This window comes from Mus caroli, chromosome 15, assembly GCF_900094665.2.
Source record: "Mus caroli chromosome 15, CAROLI_EIJ_v1.1, whole genome shotgun sequence".
NCBI classification, from domain to species: Eukaryota; Metazoa; Chordata; class Mammalia; order Rodentia; family Muridae; genus Mus; species Mus caroli.
Window position 1 is genome coordinate 32,239,940 of NC_034584.1, and position 21,638 is coordinate 32,261,577.

Below are 21,638 nucleotides of genomic sequence, written 5' to 3' on the forward strand. Positions count from 1 at the left end.
TCACCCCTGATTACCCTGTCTTGACCCCCTCCCTTCTGATCCCCTTCATTCTCCCTAACCAGTCTACTTCATTCATATGTCTCCCATGTGCATGGAGAGAGAGAGAGAGGGAGAGGGAGAGAGAGAGACTGACTCATTGGAGTTTAGAGTCACTCATGTGAACATGGGAGAGATATTTAGAGGCACATATCCACCTCAATCCCACTGTTATACCAAGTTACAGCATCAAAGGAAATGTCTCCCCTTCTCCAGCAACTGTTCATGCAAATAGCTCTTCAGGGAGGGGCAGAGCTGTAAGGCTCTCTCCTATCCTCAACCCTCACTCCCTTCCATGACAGAATGTCTATGGGCCTACTCTTGTGCACAATGGTGAACATTTACGGGTTGGGGTTGGCAGGTCCAGCTGCATTGCACTTTGAAGAGTTTTATCCCAGAGAAATTCTGATAGAAATATCAGCTATTCCCTGGAAAACTCATGCAGTTGGTGAATGGCCAGCCTGGTGCTCCCATGGCCTGGGTGCTTCGAGCTACCTGGTAGTTAGCTCCTGACTGTCACTCTGTTTGCATCTTAGAGATGTCTCGGACCATGTATCACCTTAACACCCAGTAGGAAAGATTCCCAGACAACAGGCACATTGAAGTCAGAAATGTGGGGAAATGGCTGGGTTGTAGGTATACAGGCTCCTTAGGGACTCCAGCCAGCTCTTCATCCCATCACGGATGACTTAATGTGTTTCCGACATTACTTGTACGGAGAGACTACCTGTGTGCAGTAGGAAAAGCCTCCTCCACATCTCTACCTCAAAGGTCGAGTTGGCCTATGAGGGGCCCCTATTGTAGCTCCTAATCTAGAGAGCAAGATACAGATGTACATCCTTTCTTACAGCAGCAGCCTTTGGGGCTGCAGTCAAGGCCAGTGTTAGCTGCAGAATGTGAACAGCTTTATGTGGCTGCTGTGCAGGGAACAGGCTTTCTGTCTTGTTATCTCTTTCACTAAATCTCAGTGAGTGGGAAGGAAGAGGATTATATTGTTTTTGTTTTGCTTTGCTTTGTTTGAGACAGGGTTTCTTTGTGTACTCTTGGCTGTTTTGGAACTAGCTCTGTAGATCAGGCTGGCCTTGAACTCATGGAGATCTTCCTGCCTCTGCCTCCCTACTGCTGGGATGTAAAGTCATGTGCCACCACCACCCAACTATATTGCTTTCTTTAGGTTTTCCCAGATCCTACTGAGGAGCAGTTTTCCTAAGTTTTTGCTTTCGTGTTTCCTGTTTGGGGGAAGGAGAGGAAATGGGAGGAGTGAAGGCCAAGCTGGGAAGAAAGTAGGGAAGACATACATGAACCAAAGATACTTCAAAACTCTTCCATCCCCAACCTGGAACCTCCTAAGACACAGTCTGCTAGGGGCAGTTTATTAAGGAAAAGCTCATGTTCCAGACAATGATATTAAATAATAAACATGCTTTAATGCCAGGCAAGAGCTACACAATCAACTGATAACGGGACCATTCCACATAGTATGACATATATATTATTAAATTCATCTGTAGAAAGTCCCCAGGGAGTACTGCTGGGGTGGGATGGTACCCACAGCATCCCCTCCTCCATCCTAAGCGAGGTATGAACAGTCCAGCATTCTGAAACATCCTCCAACTCATAAGTCATTTACTCCAGTTCCATGGACAGCACAAGCTGCCTTTACTTGGAACAAAACAGGCCCCATTTCCTCCACAGAGATCTCTGAACACAGCAAAACAATGCCTAGCCACAGGAGTGACAGTTGACTTCAGGCACTCGGCCCTCTTGATGCTGTGCAGTCCCTTGGTCCAACATGCATGCATGAAAATTCCACAGATCCAATGCCTTCCTGGGGCCAGGGCGCAAGGAGGAGGACATACAGAGATGTCTGTTAGGTCTGTGGTGTAACCAGTTCTGGAACTCTTCATGCCTTCTGGGGACCACAGGGTTCATAACTTTTGCATCTGGCTCTTTCATTTCCTAATAGCTGGAGAGCACCTCTAGTTCCCACCCCTGTAGTTCTAAGTTCTAGGAAACACAGGGTTTGGCCCAACCCGAGGCAGAGCCCAAGTAGATGAGCCTACCTCACAAACCAGCATGTTGGCTCCCTTCACCTGTTTATGCTCAACCACTTGAGTTAATTCTTCTTTACAAAAACAGACTTTACCATTTGGTCCACAGGAGTTGGCAAACCTTGGTACAAAATGTAAGGAAACGACACTAGGAAAGATTAAGATTACAAAATCTAGGTCTCTAAATTTCAACCTACTAAGTGATTCATTTTAATTCACCATTCAAGTTTAAACTTCTGCCAGTTAAGAGTGTCACTGTGGGGGACCTGCGGGCTGGCAGGAAACTTTCCTTCAGGTTGTGTTTATCTTTTTGTGGTTCTTGTTTTACAGGACATGGCTTGGCCCCTGCCAGACAGAGACCTTCCTGCCTCCTCTTAGGCACCTCCTCTTAGGGTCTGCCACCAACATTCTTGAGTATTTAGATCTTCTGATGTAAGCTGTTTGTGAGGCCTTGTCTTGCCTGTGGCCAGGAGTTTTTATTTCCAGCCCTAATTTCAAAGAAGTGTGCATGAGGTGACCAGCCGAGGCAGCAGCTCAACTTTGCTGCATTCAAAGAACACAGTGAGGAAGAGTGCTCTTGGGACCCCCATGGTTGGCCTTGGACACTGCAGGTCCCTTTGCTGGCTCTTATAATGGGTGAATCGCCTGGCTAGCCCACACCTGACTAGGGTACCTGGGGGCAGGAGAAATGAACATTCTAGATGTGGCTCCCCCACCAAGGATGTGGGTTAAACTGCTAGAAGTCTCTGTTTTTCTGCATCTGTAGGACATTCATCTGCTGAGACAAGCGTTGCACCTGCGCTCTCTGCTGGTACGCTGCTGGGCCTTGGTCCCTTGTCCCTGTGGACCTCACCGTGCTGCTCTGGTGGACAGGATGCCTGGACAAATGGCTTCCTCGTGTCCTCCAGCTACCTTGACTCTAGGAAGCCATTTGAAATCAAAGCTGGGTCCCTGTCACCATTCTTCTGTGATTTTATGGAGTATATAAAATATACTTGCTAACTGGTACATTTGTGCAAAGACAGCTATGACTTTAAAACAAGACATCGACATTCATTGTAGTTGGCTTCACAATAAGCTACTAAAACAGTCTTCTGTAGTAAGATTGTATTAGCGCTCACTAAACATGCATTTTACAAGGCAAAACACTTAATTTGGTCTGCAATATCCAATGTTTTATATACAGCAGTCTTTTATAAATCACCAGTAGGCAGCAAGATGGGTCTGGCATTTGAATATGTGTTTGATTTTTTTTTAAAAAAAGAAACTTGTATTAGCTCAACTATGTAAACCTGTGGGAGAAAACAAAACAAAACAAAACAAACAGCTGAGCCATCTTTTCCCATCTCTGTTAATTTACCTTGAAAAGTTCACAGCTTAGAAATTACAGCCTGCTGGGGTGGGAGGGAGTGGCGTCTGGGGGGAAATGTCCCAGCTGCCTTTAATAGCCTCTCCCCAGAGGGTAACCTGTTCTTAAAAATCTTAGCCTCAGGTGTCTGCTCTAGCTCCCAGGGCATGTGTGACAACAGACCCAGGGTAGGAGTTTTGTATTTCAAAGCCCCTCGAAGCTTGCAGAAGAACCCCCGGGCTGAATGTACTTCCCTTGTCTTGCCCCTCAGGGCTTGGGTTTTAAGATAGAGACATTAAAATCTAAGGAAAAAAAAAAGATGATTTAAAAAAGTCATCCACCGGGGAACATCACGAAGTCTGTGCATGCTCTCCACAAGCACATGGGCTCTGGGCATTCACATCCACCATGAAAGAAGCAAGGGGCAAAAGTGTCACAGGAGGGCACAGTGTCACCATCAATATTGTTTGGCAAAAACAAAAAACGAAGTAAGTTTAAAAGCTAATCAGGAGGGACACAAGCAGCTGTAGCGTCCTGGGGGTGCAGGGCTCAGAACTGGCCGGCACTGCTAGGGTCACACTGCAGGAGACGCACAATGGATGGGTCGCTTTTGGCCCCTCGGATGAATTCTTCCAGGGAGAGTTTTCCTAGGAAACAAGAGGACGGAATGAGTGCCGGCCCATGTTGGGAGCAACAGAAGCCTATGGCTTCCTCAGTAGAGGCTGGGTAGACCATGAGGCAGGAGCCCCACTTCTCTCTTAACCCAGACATCCCCCACCTGACTCAGTGCACAGGGCCATTCAACACCACTTCCAAGACAAGACCTCAAGCTTGGGGAGGGTACTGGCTCACCCTGGCCTAAATCTCTGCCCTAGTAGCCTTTCTGCCTCTACCTACCCTGGAAAAAGAGCAGCCCCAGCTCATCTGAATGTGCCAGGCTCTTGAGCCACTCCACACTGGTGTATTCAGGTTCACAGACAACCTGTTCCTTAGGTGGGCAGAGCAAAACTGTAGGTTCTTTTCTTTTTCTTTTTTCTCTTCTTAAAACAACTTTTTGAAGATGGTAGCATCTTTGTCCAAAGCCAGGAGAATAAAGGAGTGTGAGCTAGACAGAGGGTGACTCACTGGTCCCTCAACCCAGGTGGCTTGAGAAAGAAGTCAGGGATTTGTTCTCTCACTGCACCACCTCCCTCCCTCCCTTTCCTTCCTTCTTTTTTATTTACTTTTTGACACGGAGCCTCACTATGTAGCCAAAGCTTCCTCGTGACTCCAAATCTCTTACTTTGCCCCCCACCCCACCCCCAATATCCTTCTGCTTAACTGTTTTCCAGTAAAGGTCCTCTGTCGCTGTCATTGTGGAGATATGGGTGAGGGTGGCTTTCCCCATTCCTGTACTTCCACAGTGACTCGTTAAAGTGCCCCACACACTGATAAATTGGGACTAGAACAGCTGGGACCCTTTACCTAGCTCTGTCCTCTTTCCTTTCCTGGAGACTTAGCCCTGTTTGTTCTTCCAAGGACAGGCACCCCGGGCTGTCAGGCTCCTTGAGGCCTGTGCACTTCAGTACCACCTTAGCTGCTCTTCCAAGCTACCTCCACTGTCACTGCAGGATGAGACTGGGGGCATGGGGCCAAAGCTCCACTTGAACATGTCAAAGTTGCAGGCACAGGCACCAGAAACCACAAGCCATAGAGCACTTGGAGCTCAACATGTACTCTCTGCCTCTTACACAGACTCCATAGTGACTTGCCTTATGTAGGGACAGACTTTTCATGGCAGAGACTAGCAGTGAAACACAAAGGCTGTTGACTAACAAGACTGGTGGGAGCAGGCTTTACACAAAGCCAGGTCTGCTTCTGGTGGGAAGGGACTGGAACCTCAGAGCTGAGGCCCTCAAGCCAAGCCCTGAGCTAAAGCAGAGAGTCTCCTGGGTGTTCAACAGTCCGTCCCCCTCCTTCCCTCGCTGCTTCCCTCCCCATAGCTTCCTTTATTTAAACAAATCTTGCTTTAGCAAAGCCCAGGACAGTGGTAGTCAGCTGTTCATTGGGAATGGGAACCCAGCCAGGGCCCTTCCATCTGTAGAAACATCTCCAGTGGAAAAGCCCTGGCACTGCCTGTGAGCCACACATCTGAAGGTGTCTTGTCTCTCATCCTTCAGTACTCCTCTAAGGAGGAGGTTGGGTCTTAAAGCCATTATGTTCCCTAGACTATCAAAACCTGAGCTTCAACATCAGCAAGTCCATTAACTGTTAAAACAATCCCATGTTTTGTTTAAACTTTGCAAAACAAACTGCTGAGAATCAAGGCTCCAGAGGGGAAACAGGATGTCAGAGGATGCCATCAAGTTCATAGAGGAAACACAGCCAACAGATTGGCTTGCACCACAGAAACCAAGATTCTCAGGGACCTGGCACCCCATGTGTGCATGCAGAAAGAGGCTTGCTCTATGCAGAGTCTTCTATAATGCATATCACAAGGGAGTGGTCCATTTTTACACTGCTGACTAGACTTGCTAAATATCAAGAGTAAAGATCTGGGGCTGGAGACATGGCTCCGTGGGTAAAAGTATGTACTGCCTAAACCCAACCACCTGGATTTGATCCCTAGAATCTATATAAAGGAGAAGGGGGAAAATGGACTCCACTAAGTTGTCTTCTGACCTCCATGTATGCACCAGGTCATGTAATAATACATGTAACATTATGCACAGTAATAATAAAGAAAATAAAATTTACGTTTTAAAAGTAAGTTGGCAGGAGAAATGGCTTAGTGGTCAAGAGCGTTTACTCCTCGGGTAGAAGGCCAGTGTTTGATTCTCAGCACTCACATTGGGTAGATCATAACCACCTGGAGCCAGTTCAGGGAACTGTGACCTCTGTTGTGCATATATGTGGTTCGCATAAACTCACACAGGTATGCATGTACATGCCCATAAATAGTAAATACATGTTTGTTTAAAGAGCTGTGAAGCCTTGGACAGCATGGGTCAGCCTTGACTGAGCACTGAAGACTTGGGTACCATTTCTGGATAACATTTCAAGATTTGGCAAGAAAAATAAGGATGCTAAATTAACTTTGAATTTCAGCTGAATAACAAGCAACTCCTTAGCATAAATATGTCCCAAATATTGCATGCAGACATAGATATGCCAAAAAGAAGCCATTATTTCTCAATTGCTTGGGCCTCCTGTATCCTACTTGGCAGCCTGACATGCAGAGCTCCTATCTATTTATTTACTTATTTCATAGATAAGGGTTCCTTATGTAGCCCAGGCTGCCCTCAAGCTTGTGGTTGTCCTGAGTCACCATACCAGACTTGTCTATTTTGTTTGAAGTACAACTTTCCTTGCCACTTTGGCTTGCACATCTGCTAGTTACATTTTGCTTTGGGACAGCACCCTCTACCCAGTAGTAACCTGTTGACCACTCCAACCCTCTACTTGCTTCCCAATACTTGGGGGTTTCACTTGGACTCAGCATCGTAGAGCATGCTCATATGACCTCTCAAGCAGGTTGGGATAAAAGCTGTTGGGGTTTGTAAGAAGCATTGAGCCTTTTGACATACTCCAACTACACACTGGATCCAGCCTTCCGGGGAAGGCCTATCCTGACTCAATGGCTTCTTGGGTCCTTTTATTTCTGCGTCAGAGGAGCCATGCTATTCTGGGGAAGGAGTAGAGATAACCTGGGAGGATAGAAGGGCCTAGAAAATAAGGCTTTCCCCTGAAACTGGGACCAGCTCCAGGGCCCACGTGCTTCTGCTCCTTTGTGCCCAGGTGGTTCTCACAGATCACCCGTGGCTGACATCCAGCCCTAGACTCCACCAGCAGCCTGGCCCACACAAAGCCCTCAGCCTCCTACCATCTCTATTGGTATCCATCTGGCGGAAGATCTTTTCTGTCCTTTTCTCTGGGGTTGATTCATCTTCAGGCATTTTCATGACAGAGGAAACCATTTTGTAGATCGCCTAGGGACAGAAGCAAAGGGCAGTGATATGGAAACACAGTTCATCCCAACCGTAGCTCTTTCAAATGCTAGAGTAGAGGGAAGGTAGCTGTGCTCTGCTGGAGCTGGGCCTGTCTCTGGGCATTTTGTATAGGACAGGATGTGGCAGTGGTAGCAGTTATTTTGTTACATCATACTATGTACCATATGTTTCAACTCTTGTCTAAGGTATTGGGCCTATTTAGAGCATTTAAAAAGTACGAAGTTTAATTCTAGTTTTTATAAGCTGCTATTACAAACTATTTAGGATAATTATGTGATGCAAGTTAATAGTTAATCAATCAAACTTATGGTCTTGTTAGATGTTAGTCTACAACAAAAATATGTTTCTAAAGTCGAACAGGTAGTAAATAGCTAGAAACAAGCAACATTTGCCTATTCAGATATACCATAGATAGATAGATGGTCTTCAAAAACCTCAGAGACCTACAGAATTTGGCTTCTAAAGATGTTTTTATTAATTTAAGGCTTTTTTGGGGGACAATGAGATATGCCAGTTCCTGGCAGCACCCCCATTTGACTTCAAAGAAGATGATGAACATCAAAGAATCTCTTTATGGACTTTGTTTCAAATATGACAAACTGCCACTAGACAAAAATCTCCCATTGCTTCAACTGAAGAAAAAATGCTGTCCAAACTGTACAAATGAAACCCAGGAAAGTCAACTGCTGAGCTTTGAAAAGACAAGGTAATCAGTCCTTCATAATTCCTGCTTCACAAAAAGGACTGTCAGATATTCCGGGCCAGAAGGCTGAAAATACTCTAACATTATAGAGAAACTTGGTGGGAACTGTCCAGGCAGCCAACTTTCTCTGTCATTTCTATAGTTTTGGAAGCTGCTTGCCTATACTTCTTGCATATTTAGGTAATATTTATTCCTTCTCAAGTCTCTAAAGGGGTTGAAGACTAGATAGTTATAGTCTGAAATATAAGTTTAAGTTGTTTAATACTTAGATAAGTATTAAGGTCTATGCAGTTATGATAAGAATGATTTAGATACAAAATCTCAACTCTCCAAGATAGGATAGATAATAGAATACTTTCTACAAAGTTGCCAAATACATCTGGATTTGATTTTATGAATGTAATTCTTACCTGATAGTTTTCGTAATTGTTTCATAATTGTTATTATTGTTTATAGTTTATTATAATAAGATAAAGAACTTTTTATGAGACTAAAATAGGGAATTGTAGAGAAAACCTCTTGTGTAGTAAATAGATGCAGCACTGTCAATAAAATGCTGATTGGACTATAAGCTTAGCCAGGAAATGTAAGGTGGGACATCCAGTAAGGAGATGGAATTGTGGGACAGAGCCAGAGATGAAGGAGCTTGGGGCCATGGGGGAGGGCAGAGATGGGAGGTTAGCAGAGGTAACTAGCCAGGAGGTAGAAAGTAGATTAGAATAAATGGGATATTGAGTTATGACCTACTGGGGAACCAAAACCTATGACCAAGGTGTTTGTCAACATATTTTGAGTGTCAGAGCTGTTATTCCAGGAGGCTGGCACTGGGAAGAAAAACCTCAGCATATATACAGAGCTCTTGCTGAACTCCAGGGCTACTCCACAGTGAGTCGCTGGAGGACAGTCAAGGCCAGCATCTTGGCCCTGTTTAAGGTGATGGCTGTCAGCCACATCCAGCTTTCCTGAAACATGCTCACCAAAGTGTCTCTGCAGTCAAGAATGGAGTCATAATTAGTCCTGGACCCTGTTGACTGTTCTCTCAAACCTCCTATGCTATGGGTTTAGCACCATAGGCTAAGCTGGTGGCCACAGGCGTAGTTCTCTTTCTAAAAGTGAGAAAGCAGAGGCCCTGAGAGTGCCAAGATTTCCTACTAACTCTAGACTGAGGCAAGGTGGGACCAGTGGCAGCACATGCGCGTGCACGTGCACGTGCACGCGCACGCACACACACACACACACACACACACACACACACTGGACTGAGAACAACTTTATGTTTTATGAGTTCATAAGCTGAGGAATCTCAGAACAGCAATAGCAACACAGTGTCTTGACCTCAGCAGTTCACCCGGGCACAGTCTCTTTCCAGGGCAAGCATCAATCTATCTCAGAACTTGTAGAGGTGTCAATTGAGGAGTATTTATAGACAAATGAGGGATTTCCTTTTGCCAGAAGACTTAAGCAAACTATAGTTGTCTTTCTTCAATCTCTTTCGGACCCGGCTGTTTCTCTGCTAAGTCTGTTTTGTCTCTGAAAGTTTCCTTCCTGGCTTGTGTTTGTGACTGGCCCAGGAGTGTCTTGCAAACAGATGTTCTCCTGAGACTTCTGTCAGGCTCCCACAGCTTGCCCAATATGTACACACTTGGCTTTCCTGGATCCGTGGTTTCATTCCCTCCTTTCTCATCTGAGTGTTCAACTGCCCACCCCCAAGCCCTGCTCCGTACTGAGGACAGATGGAAACGTGACCCTCCCACAGGAAGCTGCCTATGCCCCTCCTCTTGTCATCTCAACGTGTGATCCCTCTTGTTCTGCACAAACAAATGGGTCCATTGCAACCTCTTCAGAGTCACTTCATTCTACTTAACCTCAAACTATGGTTGGCCAAGATACCTCCTTCCTTGACTGGAAGCCACGTCTGGCTACTCATCCAGTCACTGGCTACTGCAAGGTCTTGCGTAGCACCAGTTTAGAGAACTTGTTCCAGAGTGACTGTCCCCACCCCAGCTGTCCTCTCTCAGATTCCTTCTCCCTGATTTCTTCTACCCTGCCCCTCTGCATGAAGTTCCCTCTTGGCCCTCACAGGTTTTGTTCCTTCCCTGTGTAAATGTGTATCGTGACATAAAATTTAACATTCGTGGAACCCCTTTAAAGGTTCTGAATCTACCAACAGCTGTAGCCTCTCCCTTTTGACACAAGCAAATGTTCTGTGGGATTGTATCCTGCAGACAGATATAAGGACACGAGACTTGGAAGCTCATCCATAGACACACCCCCTTGACATCTAAACCCCTCCTCTCGGATTATTCTCTCCCCAGTTCCCAGCTCACTTGCTCACCAGACCTTTTCTGTTTGAGTCGGATACACCAGAAACTGTGACTTGCCCTTGCCTCTCTCCTCAGGGGCGACACTGGAATAAAGGGGAGGATAAGCCCAAAAGCACTGTGGAAGGTGCACGGATGCACAGGAGACTGTGTGGTACAGTGAGAAGATGTCGTGTAAGGCCTTGTAAGGAGGGTTAGTTAGGGCAGGCTTCCCCCGGGGCTGACTGTGGAGCAAAACATGGGAGGAAAGCCCAGGCCGTAGAAAGAAAAGCAGTTGGCAGGTTCATCCTCACACACCTCATCCACCCTTTAGAAAGGAACCTGGGTGACACCACACGGCACCCACCTTCCGTGTCTACCGTTTGGATGGGTACAGGTGCCCCGGCAATGGCTTATAGCTGTTATGAAAGTTCTCCCTCCATTCTCCTCAGTGATTCCATTGATGCTTTAAGAACTCAGCACCGAAATGAAATCCCCCTTCTTGGGACTTCCACGGCAGCCACCAGTAACAATACTCGGATGTCAGTCCATTAACACTTCTGTTTGAGCTGAGGCTCGAAAGAGGACGCAAACACAGGGGCATGATGGGAGAGCAGCCCTGTACCTGGGCTGTCAGGATAAAGGAATAGAAATGGTTGGGAGAAATGGGACCATCCTACAAGCAGCTCCCTCTCTATACCACCAGGCCCAAGAACAGAATCGCGGAAGCTACCTGTCTTAGCGTTTCTATTTCTGCACAAACATCATGACCAAGAAGCAGTTGGAGAGGAAAGGGTTTATTCAGCTTACACTTTCCACATTGCTGTTGACCATCAAAGGATTCAGGACTGGAACTCAAGCTGGTCAGAAAGCAGGAGCTGATGCAGAGGCCATGGAGGGATGTTACTTACTGGCTTGCTTCCCCTGGCTTGCTCAGCCTGCTCTCTTATAGAACCCAAGACTACCAGCCCAGGGATGGCACCACCCACAAGGGGACCTCCCCGCTTGATCACTAATTGAGAAAATGCCTTGCAGCTGGATCTCATGGAGGCATTTCCCCAACTGAAGCTCCTTTCTCTGTGATAACTCCAGCCTGTGTGTCAAATTGACACAAAATTAGCCAGTACGATTGACCCCTTGTCAACTTGACAAACACATCACTAGTAAGCCTCAACCCTTAGTTTCTTATTCATCCCCAAGATCTAAACAACTTTAAAAGTCCCACAGTCTTTACATATTAAAAGTTCAATCCTTTAAAAATCCAATATCTTTTAAAACTCAAAGTTTCTTAACTGTGGGCTCCACTAAAATATTTTCTTCCTTCAAGAGGGAAAAATATCAGGGCACAGTCACAATCAAAAGCAAAAATTAAACTCATGTCCCATGTCTGGGATCCAACTCACGATCTTCTGGGCTCCTCCAAGGGTTTGGGTCACTTCTTCAGCCCTGTCCTTTGTAGCACACAGCTTGTTTTCTAGGCTCCAGCTGCCTGTACTCCACTGCTGCTGCTGTTCCTGGTGGTCATCTCATGGTACTAGCATCTCCAAACACTGCTGTCTTCCGCTGTAACTAGGCTTCACCAANAGCCTCTCATAGGCTCTCTTCATGGTCCCAAGCCTCAACTCCTTTGCACGACCCCTTCTGTCCTGGGCCGTCAATTGCAACTGAGGCTGCACCTTCACCAATGGCCTTCCATGGCCTCTCACAGTGCCAAGCCTCAGCTGCTCTGCATGACTCCTTCATGCCTTCAAAACCAGAACCACCTGGGTGATAACTCTTACACATTACCAAGGTACAACCTTGGCTATCTCTGGAACACAGCCTCTGTGCTTTCAGAAAACACTTCCCAGAAGATGTCACCTCAATGATGCTGGTCTCTTCTTAATCACCGCCAATTTCTTAGCTCCAGCTAACCAGCATCAATAGTCCCAGTAATGCAAAGTTTTTGCTTTAGTAGTTCTGGTATCTTGTTAATCACAGCTGATTCTTCAGCCCCAGCTAACCAGAACCACAGAATCTTCACAATCAAAATAGCAACAGCCCTGAAAAAGTCTTTAATCTTCCCTCTGAAATTTCACAAGCCAGGCCTCCATCTTCTGCACTGTTCTCAACATTATCTTCCAAGCTCCTATACAACATCCCACAGAGTTCTTAACACCGAATAGCTCTTGTAGCCCAACGTTCCAAAGTCCTTCCACAATCCTCCCGAAAACATGGTCAGGTTGTCACAGGAATACCCCATTATGCTGGTACCAATTTGTCTTAGTCAGGGTTTCTATTCCTGCACAAACATCATGACCAGGAAGCAAGTTGGGGAGGAAAGGGTTTATTCAGCTTACACTTCCACATTGCTGTTCATCACCAAAGGAAGTCAGGACTGGAGCTCAAGCAAGCCAGTAAGGAACATCCCTCCATGGCCTCTGCATCAGCTCCTGCTTCCTGCCCTGCTTGAGTTCCAGTCCTGACTTCTTTCAGTGATGAACAGCAATGTGGAAATGTAAGTTGAATAAACCCTTTCCTCCCCAACTTGCTTCCTGGTCATGATGTTTGTGCAGGAATAGAAACCCTGACTAAGACACCTCACAAGACTGTATAGCCAGCAGCTGCAAACTGGGTACATGGATGTGTGGAAGGTGAGACTTCCTTTAAAAGGCTCGCCTTTCCAGATGGCTTTGTTATGGCAATTAGATTAGATTAGATTAGATTAGATTAGATTTGTTCTTTGCATCAATTAGCCAATAGGATTAGTGGACTCTTTCCCAAGCCAAGTTTCTACTGTGGTTGGCACCAAGGTAGTGCACCTCTGTGACAACCGGTCCGAGTGGTGCCAGTCTCACAAGCCCACCCTTGAGGAATGCTGCTGCACTTCCCTTCCCCAGAGCAGGAACAACGAACACTGACCACTGCTGAGCTTCAGTCTAGGGCTGGAGAGCCTAGAGAGGAGACACAGCCCCAGGCAGTCTCTGGGGCAAATCATGTCTTTTATTAGCATCATTTCTCCCAAACTTAGTGGGATTGAACCATGGAGGAAACAAGCTATTTCCGCATTTTATTTTTAGCAGTGTCAGGATCTCCCAGCAGGGCCTGGCAGAGTTGGCCTGTTTTTAATTAAGCTACAAGGGTCCTGTTCTTGTTCTTCGGGACACTCAGAAACCCAGCTGGGGTTGTTCCCTGCTAGGCTCAGAGCAGTTCCTCATTGTGGATAAATGCCTCCTTCTTTGTGGTCCTTCCTCCCCATCTCTCTCCCTTTCCTCCTCTCTCCCTCCATTTTATCCTAAAGGAGCAACATTTTGGATGCTCACAGGAAAGAATCCCATCTGATTGACAGGGTTGTGGCCAACTGAGAACAGGCACAATTTTAAGAGTCAAGTCATTTTCTCTGAAGGAAACTGAAGTGACTCTTTCCACCAGAAAATTTAGGATCTTCCTAAATCCTAAATCAGATATTCAGGGCTCTCTGATAGCAGACGAAGTCAAAGAAACTGAGCAGTGATGTCTGTTTGTGGATCATAGCTAAAAAACAGCACCCTGCTTAGAAAGATTTATATACCAGGATAAGAGCCAATGAAAATCTTTTATTTTTGGAGATATTTTAAAATTTCAAACAGTGCACACATGTCTGGAATGATACAAATCGTCTCTCAGGTTCAGTTGGAAAGGTAAAATAAATGGTGTCCTTCACGGTGTTCTGTTACTGACAAAAGAGCTGCACTCACATCCCCCTTTCATTACTTTTTATTATTTAAAAGGTTTTAATTTATGTCTATAAGTGTTTGCCTGATGATCATGGAAGCCAGAAGATGGTGTCAGATCTCTTGGGACTTGAGTTACAGAATCCTGTGAGTGAGGACTGGGAATCCACCTGTATCCTCTGGAAAAGCAGCCAGACTCTTACCCAGTCAGCCATCTCTTCAGCCTTTCTTACTCCCTCTCCAAGCAAGACATTTCATTCATATAGTACATTTCATGAAGCTTTTTACTTAGGAAAAAATAACCTGTAAGTTTTTCCTGCTAAAAGTAGGGTCTGAATCCACTTAGCATATTTTTCTCTTTATGAGCCAGAGATCCTTGAAGATCATAAGCCTAGATTCATACATTGACTTCTGCTTTGTACACAGTAGCTTACCATTAGAAGGGCCCCACATAATACCTTTTTATCATTTTAAGGGTGATGGACATTCACTCTTAAATGAATGTATATGATGTATAGAAGGAAGTATGTGGAAATTAAAGGTATAGCATAGGCTGGACAAACACTGTGGATACCGTGCTTTCCCTAAACCTCTTTTCTTCTTGTTGTTGTTGTTGTTGTTGTTGTTCTTCTTCTTCTTCTTCTCCTTCCTTTATACAATTTTTTATATTTGTAATTTTATTTAAAAATTGACAATTCCATATATATATAATGTATTTCAGCCATCCCCCCTCTGTCCACCTCTCTCATCTCCCTTACACTCCCTTGAAATATTCCTATTCACAAGTCTCTTTTGCACCTTTACAACTTTGAGTTTGTCTTGTGACCCACAGAGTTTAAACAGGGCTGTCTGTGGGATTTAGGATTTCAGACTTCCACTGGAGTCCTGTAGGCACAAATGTGAGTATTCATGTGAATCAATAACAGCCTCTCTCCTTTGATCTGCCAGTAGCCAAAAGTTGAGGAGAATGGGGGATGGGCCCATTGAGTCCCCTTCTGTTCCTGTGCTGGTGAGGGATCCCGTCTTGTTCAAGTAGCTGTAGAGTTGGGACACAGACCATGGTTGCTGTGGCTGTGCATGGCCTCAGTATTGCATTTCCATTCCTTCTTCTCACCGTCTGGCTCCTGCACTCTTTTCTCCCACATTCCACAATGCTCTGAACTATAGAGGGGGTGCATTGGTGTCCTTTTGGGTTAAGCACTTGGGTGTCCCTTGGCCTTGTACTGTGAGCAGCCATAAATCTCTGCATTCATCATAGTTCACAGCAGAAGGATCCTATCTGGGTAATGCTGGATGTAGCATTAATCTGTGAGTATAATTATAAACACTCAGAAGATATTTTGGAATCACAACTCTTTAAATAATTGTGGAAAATTCCCATCATAGGAACTTGTCAGCTGCGGGTTTATTTGATTACATACTTCTGACACCTACTGACTTGTTCTGTGTTGTGTTCTGGACAGAAGTTTTGTCCCAGGAATTCATTGTGCAGCAAAGCCTTAAATCCATAATGAGGAATGCTAATGTACTGAATCCATGAGAGTACAGGCAGGAAGCCTGTATGCAGTGATAGACCTGAAAAAAACCGAACCTCTAAATTCTGTCTTTGCTGCCCTTGACCCAGTCAGGCAGCCCTTTCAGGGCCACTATTCCCTGGCTCCTACATGATGGCTATTCTCTCTATCCCGCACTTTCTCATGTGTGGTATCTTCTTTTGCTTTTGCTTTTGCTCTCCTCCTCTTCCTCTTCCTCTTCCTCTTCCTCTTCCTCTTCCTCTTCCTCTTCCTCTTCCTCCTCCTCCTCCTCCTCCTCCTCCTCCAAGATAGTTTCTCTGTGTAGCCCTGGCTATCCTAGAACTCTCTATATAAACCAGGCTGGCCTCAGACCCAGAGATCTGACTGCCTCTTCCTCCTGAGTGCTGACATTAAATGTGTGAACCACTACCACCCAGCTCATAAAGTTCTTTTTAAGAAATGTGTCTTTCATGGCTGGAGAGATGGCTCAGTGGTTAAGAGCACCAACTGCTCTTCCAGAGGGCCTGAATTCAATTCCCAGCAACCACATGGTGGCTCACAACCATCTGTAATGGGATCTGATGGCCTCCTCTGGTATGTCTGATGAATAGAAAAGGAAAAAGAAATGTGTGTTTCAAGATGCCCCAAGACCAGCCATCACTCAAACAGGGTGGGAAACTGCTTTCAATGTGTTAAAAGGCTCCGAGAATTCCTGCACTCAAGATACCCATGGAGGCCTGTTGAATCCAGCATTTTCCAAACTGGTTTGACCAATATTTGTGTTACAAAATATTGATAAAAGTAGCACCCCAAGAAAATTCTCTCTGAGCCTGGACTGAGTCTGATGCTAGCTTCCTCTTCTGGTGTCTTCTGTTCTTTTTTTCTCTTCTTCTTGGCAGAACTCATCATTTACAACCCATGATGCTTCTCCATGACATTTCTCTTCCCAGTGCTGTTTGTATTGCATCAATACAGGCTATTTATTTATCTGTGTATACTTTGGAGCCCAGTACTTGCTCCCGTTGATGAATGTATGCTAGTTTTGTGATAAGGACGGAGTCTGAATGACACCCTTTAGATTTAGAAAGGGAAAGTATGGTCCAGGTCAAGAAACTCACAGTACAGAAGTCAGAGGAACAGGTATTCAGATTGAATGTGAAAATGGGAACAGACAATGTTGCTTCAGACCAGGATGGTTAGGGACGGGATTAACCTCCCGTCTAAAGCCATCGACAACAAAACCCCAAAGGCAACACCTGTTACATGAATGGTACTGGTTAAACCCAATGGGTCACAAAACAAAAGAAAAAGGCATGAACATGGGAACACAACTGGGGGTTGGGGGTGAGGCTGGGGAGGAGATAAGAGAGCGTGAGGTTTGAGGGTAGTCAGAATAGATTAGATACATGCATGGAATGGTTGAAGAATAATTTAATTTAAAAAAGACAATATACATAGAACCACAGCTTATAAGACCCTGTAAATTAGGCAGCCAAGGACAGTGATTCCTGAGGAATGGCAAACAAAAGCCTTGGACAGTTCCCGTGTGCTGCTGTGACACCTATGCAAGGGACTAACATGGAACGAGCTTAGTAGGCTTCCTGATGACAGAATTCAAAAGCTGACAGACCAGTGCTTAGAGCTTAGATTAGAACAAAGGAGAAAACCACAAAGAGAGAACTCCTGAGAGCTGTTATCAGTCCCTTTGGGTGTCCAGCTGAGTCCCTGTGCAGACGATGAGAGCTACCAAACGGGTGGTAAGAGTCAAGTGAAGGGATGAGTAGGAGAGAGGCTGGCCCCCAACTAAGGTCAAACCGAGTGTCTGTTTGCAGCATACATGGAAAACCTCTTGATTTGTGAGGCCCAGTGTCCTTTGAAAGGTTTTACCTCAGCAGTGGAGAATAATTAGTTCCCAATGAGCCCTGCTTTGTGTCACCTATCAAATTTTAAAAGCAAGATCTGGGAAGTTCAAGCTGTTTCCAAGCAACTTAACTACATCTCAGAACAAAGCATAAGGATAGTTATATTTTAAAAATATTCAACTCTCAACAGTGTAAAATTCACAATGTCTGGTGCCCAATAAAAAAAAAATGAGCAGTCACACATGGAGACAGTATCATTCTATGCAGAAGGACAGAGGAGAAAAATCCATTCAGTGACCTAGAACTGACATAAACGTTATAATTAGCAGAAGATCGTTGAAACAGATACAAAAACTGTGCTCCAGAGATCCCCAAAATAGACAGGGGAAGCCATTAAGAAGAACCTACGTAGAACTTCTAGTGATGAAAGCTACAATGTTTGACGTGGAAAATACAGAGTGAGATTGATGGTGAATCAGATCTTTCAGTAAAACAAGCTCTGATGTAGTTAACTAAGATCAAAGGGAGGAGTAATACCTGCAATGCAGCACACTAGTAATTTCAACCTACCTTATTGACTCAATTGCTGGACACTTCTAATATACCGTGTGCCCTTCTCAATACTCTTAGGTCTGCACCCCAAATCTGCCCTCAGCTTCAGTTGCTCAGTTACCTTTAGTACTAGCTCAACACCCTCTCTAATCTCTTGCCTGGAGAAACAGCTTAAGGCTGCTCTGCTGGAGATCTCACATGGCTGGGTCACCTTTTCCTCCTCCAAAGCATAGCAAAAGTTCCTCTCCTCTCTTTTGTCTCCTTGCCTCCACTGTGGGGGGGGGTTGGGGGGACTCCCACCTCCTTCCTTCCACCCAGCAATTGACCCCTGGCATCTTTACTGATAGATCAAGAACCAACTGGGGAACAGGACCTTAGCATCAGAACATCCCCTACACTAAAGCAGGTTTGTGGTTAAATTTTTTCTTAAGGGACCTGCAAGGTGCCAATAATAGATAGAAAGGAGGGTAGGGGAGATTGAAATTGTAAAAAGATGGGGACATTGGCCTACTTTACTCGAGATACCTATTTATCATCTCTGCTTAGGATAAAAGGACTGCTGCCTAGGCTTGTGGTTCACACTCACAGAAGGCTGATGCAGCATGACACCCATAAATCTAACCAGTGACCATCCTGATGTCATGTTTGCCTTGCAAAAGTCTTGCTTTTTTTTTTTGCCTTGCAAGAGTCTTGCTTGGTGACTTCCTGAGAACAGAAGGGAGGTAAGTGTCACCCCATCTCTTATATTGGATGCTGTGTTCCATGTCAAGAGAATTGCTTCTGTCTCCTGCAGTTCCATGAAGTTCTAAGTGGCCATGGGAGAACTTGTGGTGTCTTTCAGTTACCTGTAGGCCCTTTTGTTACACTCAGCCTGTGCCATGGCAGGTATGTGAGTATCCAAACTGCCCTCCAGCAGGGCAGAAAGGATTCTCCTTCTTCATAAAGTAGCAGACAGACTGTTCCCATAGAAAGGAGAGAATCTAGTATATGGTGGGGGAAAGGTACACTTGCAGCCTGCTTTAAGACTCAAGGAAGTGTTTCAGCACAACAATAACAACAAAAACAGTGTAATAATTAGATTTGTCACTTAAAGGAAATCAGACACATAAATGTAAAAAAGAAAGAAAGAAAGGAAGGAAGGAAGGAAGGAAGGATGGAAGGAAGGAAGGAAGGAAGGAAGAAAGATGTTTATTTAAGTCTTTAAACCAAATTCACTGATGGTTTTTCCTTGTTCACCCAGATGATGATCCATCAAAAATGGTGAAAATAGTTTTCTTTTCTCTCTCTTTTTTTTAAAAAAAGATTTATTTTATTTATATATGGGTACACTGTAGCTGTCTTCAGACACACCAGAAGAGGGCATCAGATCTCATTACAGATGGTTGTGAGCCACCATGTGGTTGCTGGGAATTGAACTCAGGACCTTTGGAAGAGCAGTCAGTGCCCTTAATTGCTGAGCCATCTCTCCAGCCTCCAAAATAGTTTTCTTTAAAAAGAGCCCCAAGTATACTCCAGCATATGTGGTAGACTGAGAGTAATGCTCTCTCATGCATGTCCACATTCTAACGCTTGGAACCGGAGTGTCTTACCTTGCATAGTAAAGAGATTTCACAAAATGGGAGGAATCAACTGCAGATATGGAGATGGAGGGTGCACCTAGATTTCACACATGGCCCCAGCAGAAGCATGAGGAGCTGACGATTAATATTCATAACTACATGGATGAATGCATGAATGGAAGAGATGAGCAGAGGAGCAGTCCCGAGGTAAGGGTAGGGCCAGCAGCTGGCTTTGAAGGTAAGTGAGCAAGGACACATGCCTGGGAATGTAAGCATCTTCTAGAAACTGGGAAGGATAAGACATCTTTCCTTCAAATGGCTTCAGAAAGGGATGCAGCCCCAAGGATACTTTTAGTCTGGTGAAACTGAGGTCAAACATTCAAAAATTATTTTAATGTGTGGGCTCATAAACCATGAGGTTTGATACTTCACGTTGTAGCAGCCATAGAGACTAATTCAACACTACACAGAATTCACAGTGGTGTGGTAAATTCTAGTCTTTCCTACCAATATCGGAAAAACAAATGAAGTCTAGCTTTTGGTCACAAATCCGATTCTGTGACTACTGAAACTAAGTCCCAGGAAATATCTAAGTACAACAAATGAAGGATTTCTGAAGAGCATCCCTCCCTTTGTCTCCTGCAAAGCCTGTAATTAAAGCCTCATTCTCACCTTGTTCTACACCCTTACCAACTGTTAGTGTTTGTAGGTAAATGGTCATAAGTTTGCACCTCCCCGCCCCCCCCCCCCCCCCACACACATTAAATGATTTTAAATTGCTGAGTCTTGAAGGGATGGGGGATTCAGCTAGGAAATTGCATTCAGAGCTTGTCATTAAGATACAAGTGGGGCTTTAACAATGAGACCCTTAGTTTGTGGTGCTCCTGGGCCACAACTGGCCCCACCTCCACTCACTGCTTCCAAACAGCTGTTTACACAAACTCACCACCGAAACTCAACAGTGACTGCTTTGAAGTAAATGAGTTCTAAATGGTGCAGACCAGCTAGCACAAAGACAAGAACATCCCTACCTCGGGCTTCCCTCATAGTAACAAGGCCTTGAGAGCTTGGGCTTTCAAAAGGTGAGGGAACAAAAGATTTTAAATAAAGGAAAGTGGTGCTCAATGAGATCCTACATGAATTCCAATTCATCCCGAATAATTGAAAATAGGGATTAGCATAAGAATGCGACGAAATGCTGGATTGTCAGCTTGCAAAGGAGCCCTGCCTATGAAAATGGCTTAAAATTTCATTTAATCTCTTTGATGATCTGAAGTCACTTCATGGAGCCCGTGGTATTTGCAATCATGAATATTAACCATCAAAAGCATGGGGGTGTATAAAGCAGTTGAGGATATTTGAGTCTTTTACTGGCAGGTCTCTTAAGCACGTCAAGGTTACACAGGCCTGTCTGAAGTTCACATCTGGACACTTAGGACGGAGGGCTTGTGAATGGCCTGGGGCACTTTACAGTGAAGCGAGTGCCTCTACCAGGTTGAGCACATCTTCTTGCTGCTTACCAGGCTTGGTGTTCTGTACTGAACGTGGCGGAAGACTCCTCGCCACTCCCCCTCTCCTCTCCCAGGGTGGGGTGTTTACAGGCATCTTCTGCCTGTCCCTGTTGTCCTCCCACTCTCCCGTCCAAACCACATTCCAAGGCCTGAGGACAATGTTTCTCTCCTGAACTCGGTTCCCCTTGCCAGGGCCTTGCTGGGCTGTGGATGATCACCCAGCTGCACTGTGGTTCCTTAAGCTCAGGTGCTCTTAAGGTTCCTTCCAGTCTTGGTATCTACAAGTTCATCAACAATTGGCCGCAAAACCCAGCAGTAAGCTTGGGCAAAACAATGTCAGGAGATAACAATGTGGCTTGGTGGGCATTTCTATTTTCAGATTCCAGTCAGGAAGTTTTGTCCAAAATGAGAACAGCTCCTTTGTACTCTTCCAACGGTAGAGTCCAGCCTTCCAAGACAGAGAGGTAAAGGAAGCTCTGAGGTGCACAAAGTCCCCTGTTCTCTTCTCTTTTTTTTTTTTT

At 45.1% G+C, this 21,638-nt stretch overlaps 1 protein-coding gene across 12 annotated transcripts in view; it reads right to left on the minus strand.

The window, feature by feature from the left end:
- Positions 1–1,395: 1,395 nt before the first annotated feature.
- The window catches only part of Ncald (neurocalcin delta), a 414,228-nt gene continuing 393,985 nt past the window's right edge, over positions 1,396–21,638 (minus strand). For all 12 annotated transcript variants that reach the window (XM_021183094.2, XM_029469811.1, XM_021183096.2 and 9 more), the window contains 2 exons: positions 7,298–7,403; positions 1,396–4,082 (listed from right to left, as the gene is read on the minus strand). In XM_021183094.2, the coding sequence (XP_021038753.1) occupies positions 3,985–4,082; positions 7,298–7,403 (204 nt within the window). In that variant the 3' untranslated portion in view covers positions 1,396–3,984. The remainder of the gene's footprint in view (positions 4,083–7,297; positions 7,404–21,638) is intronic.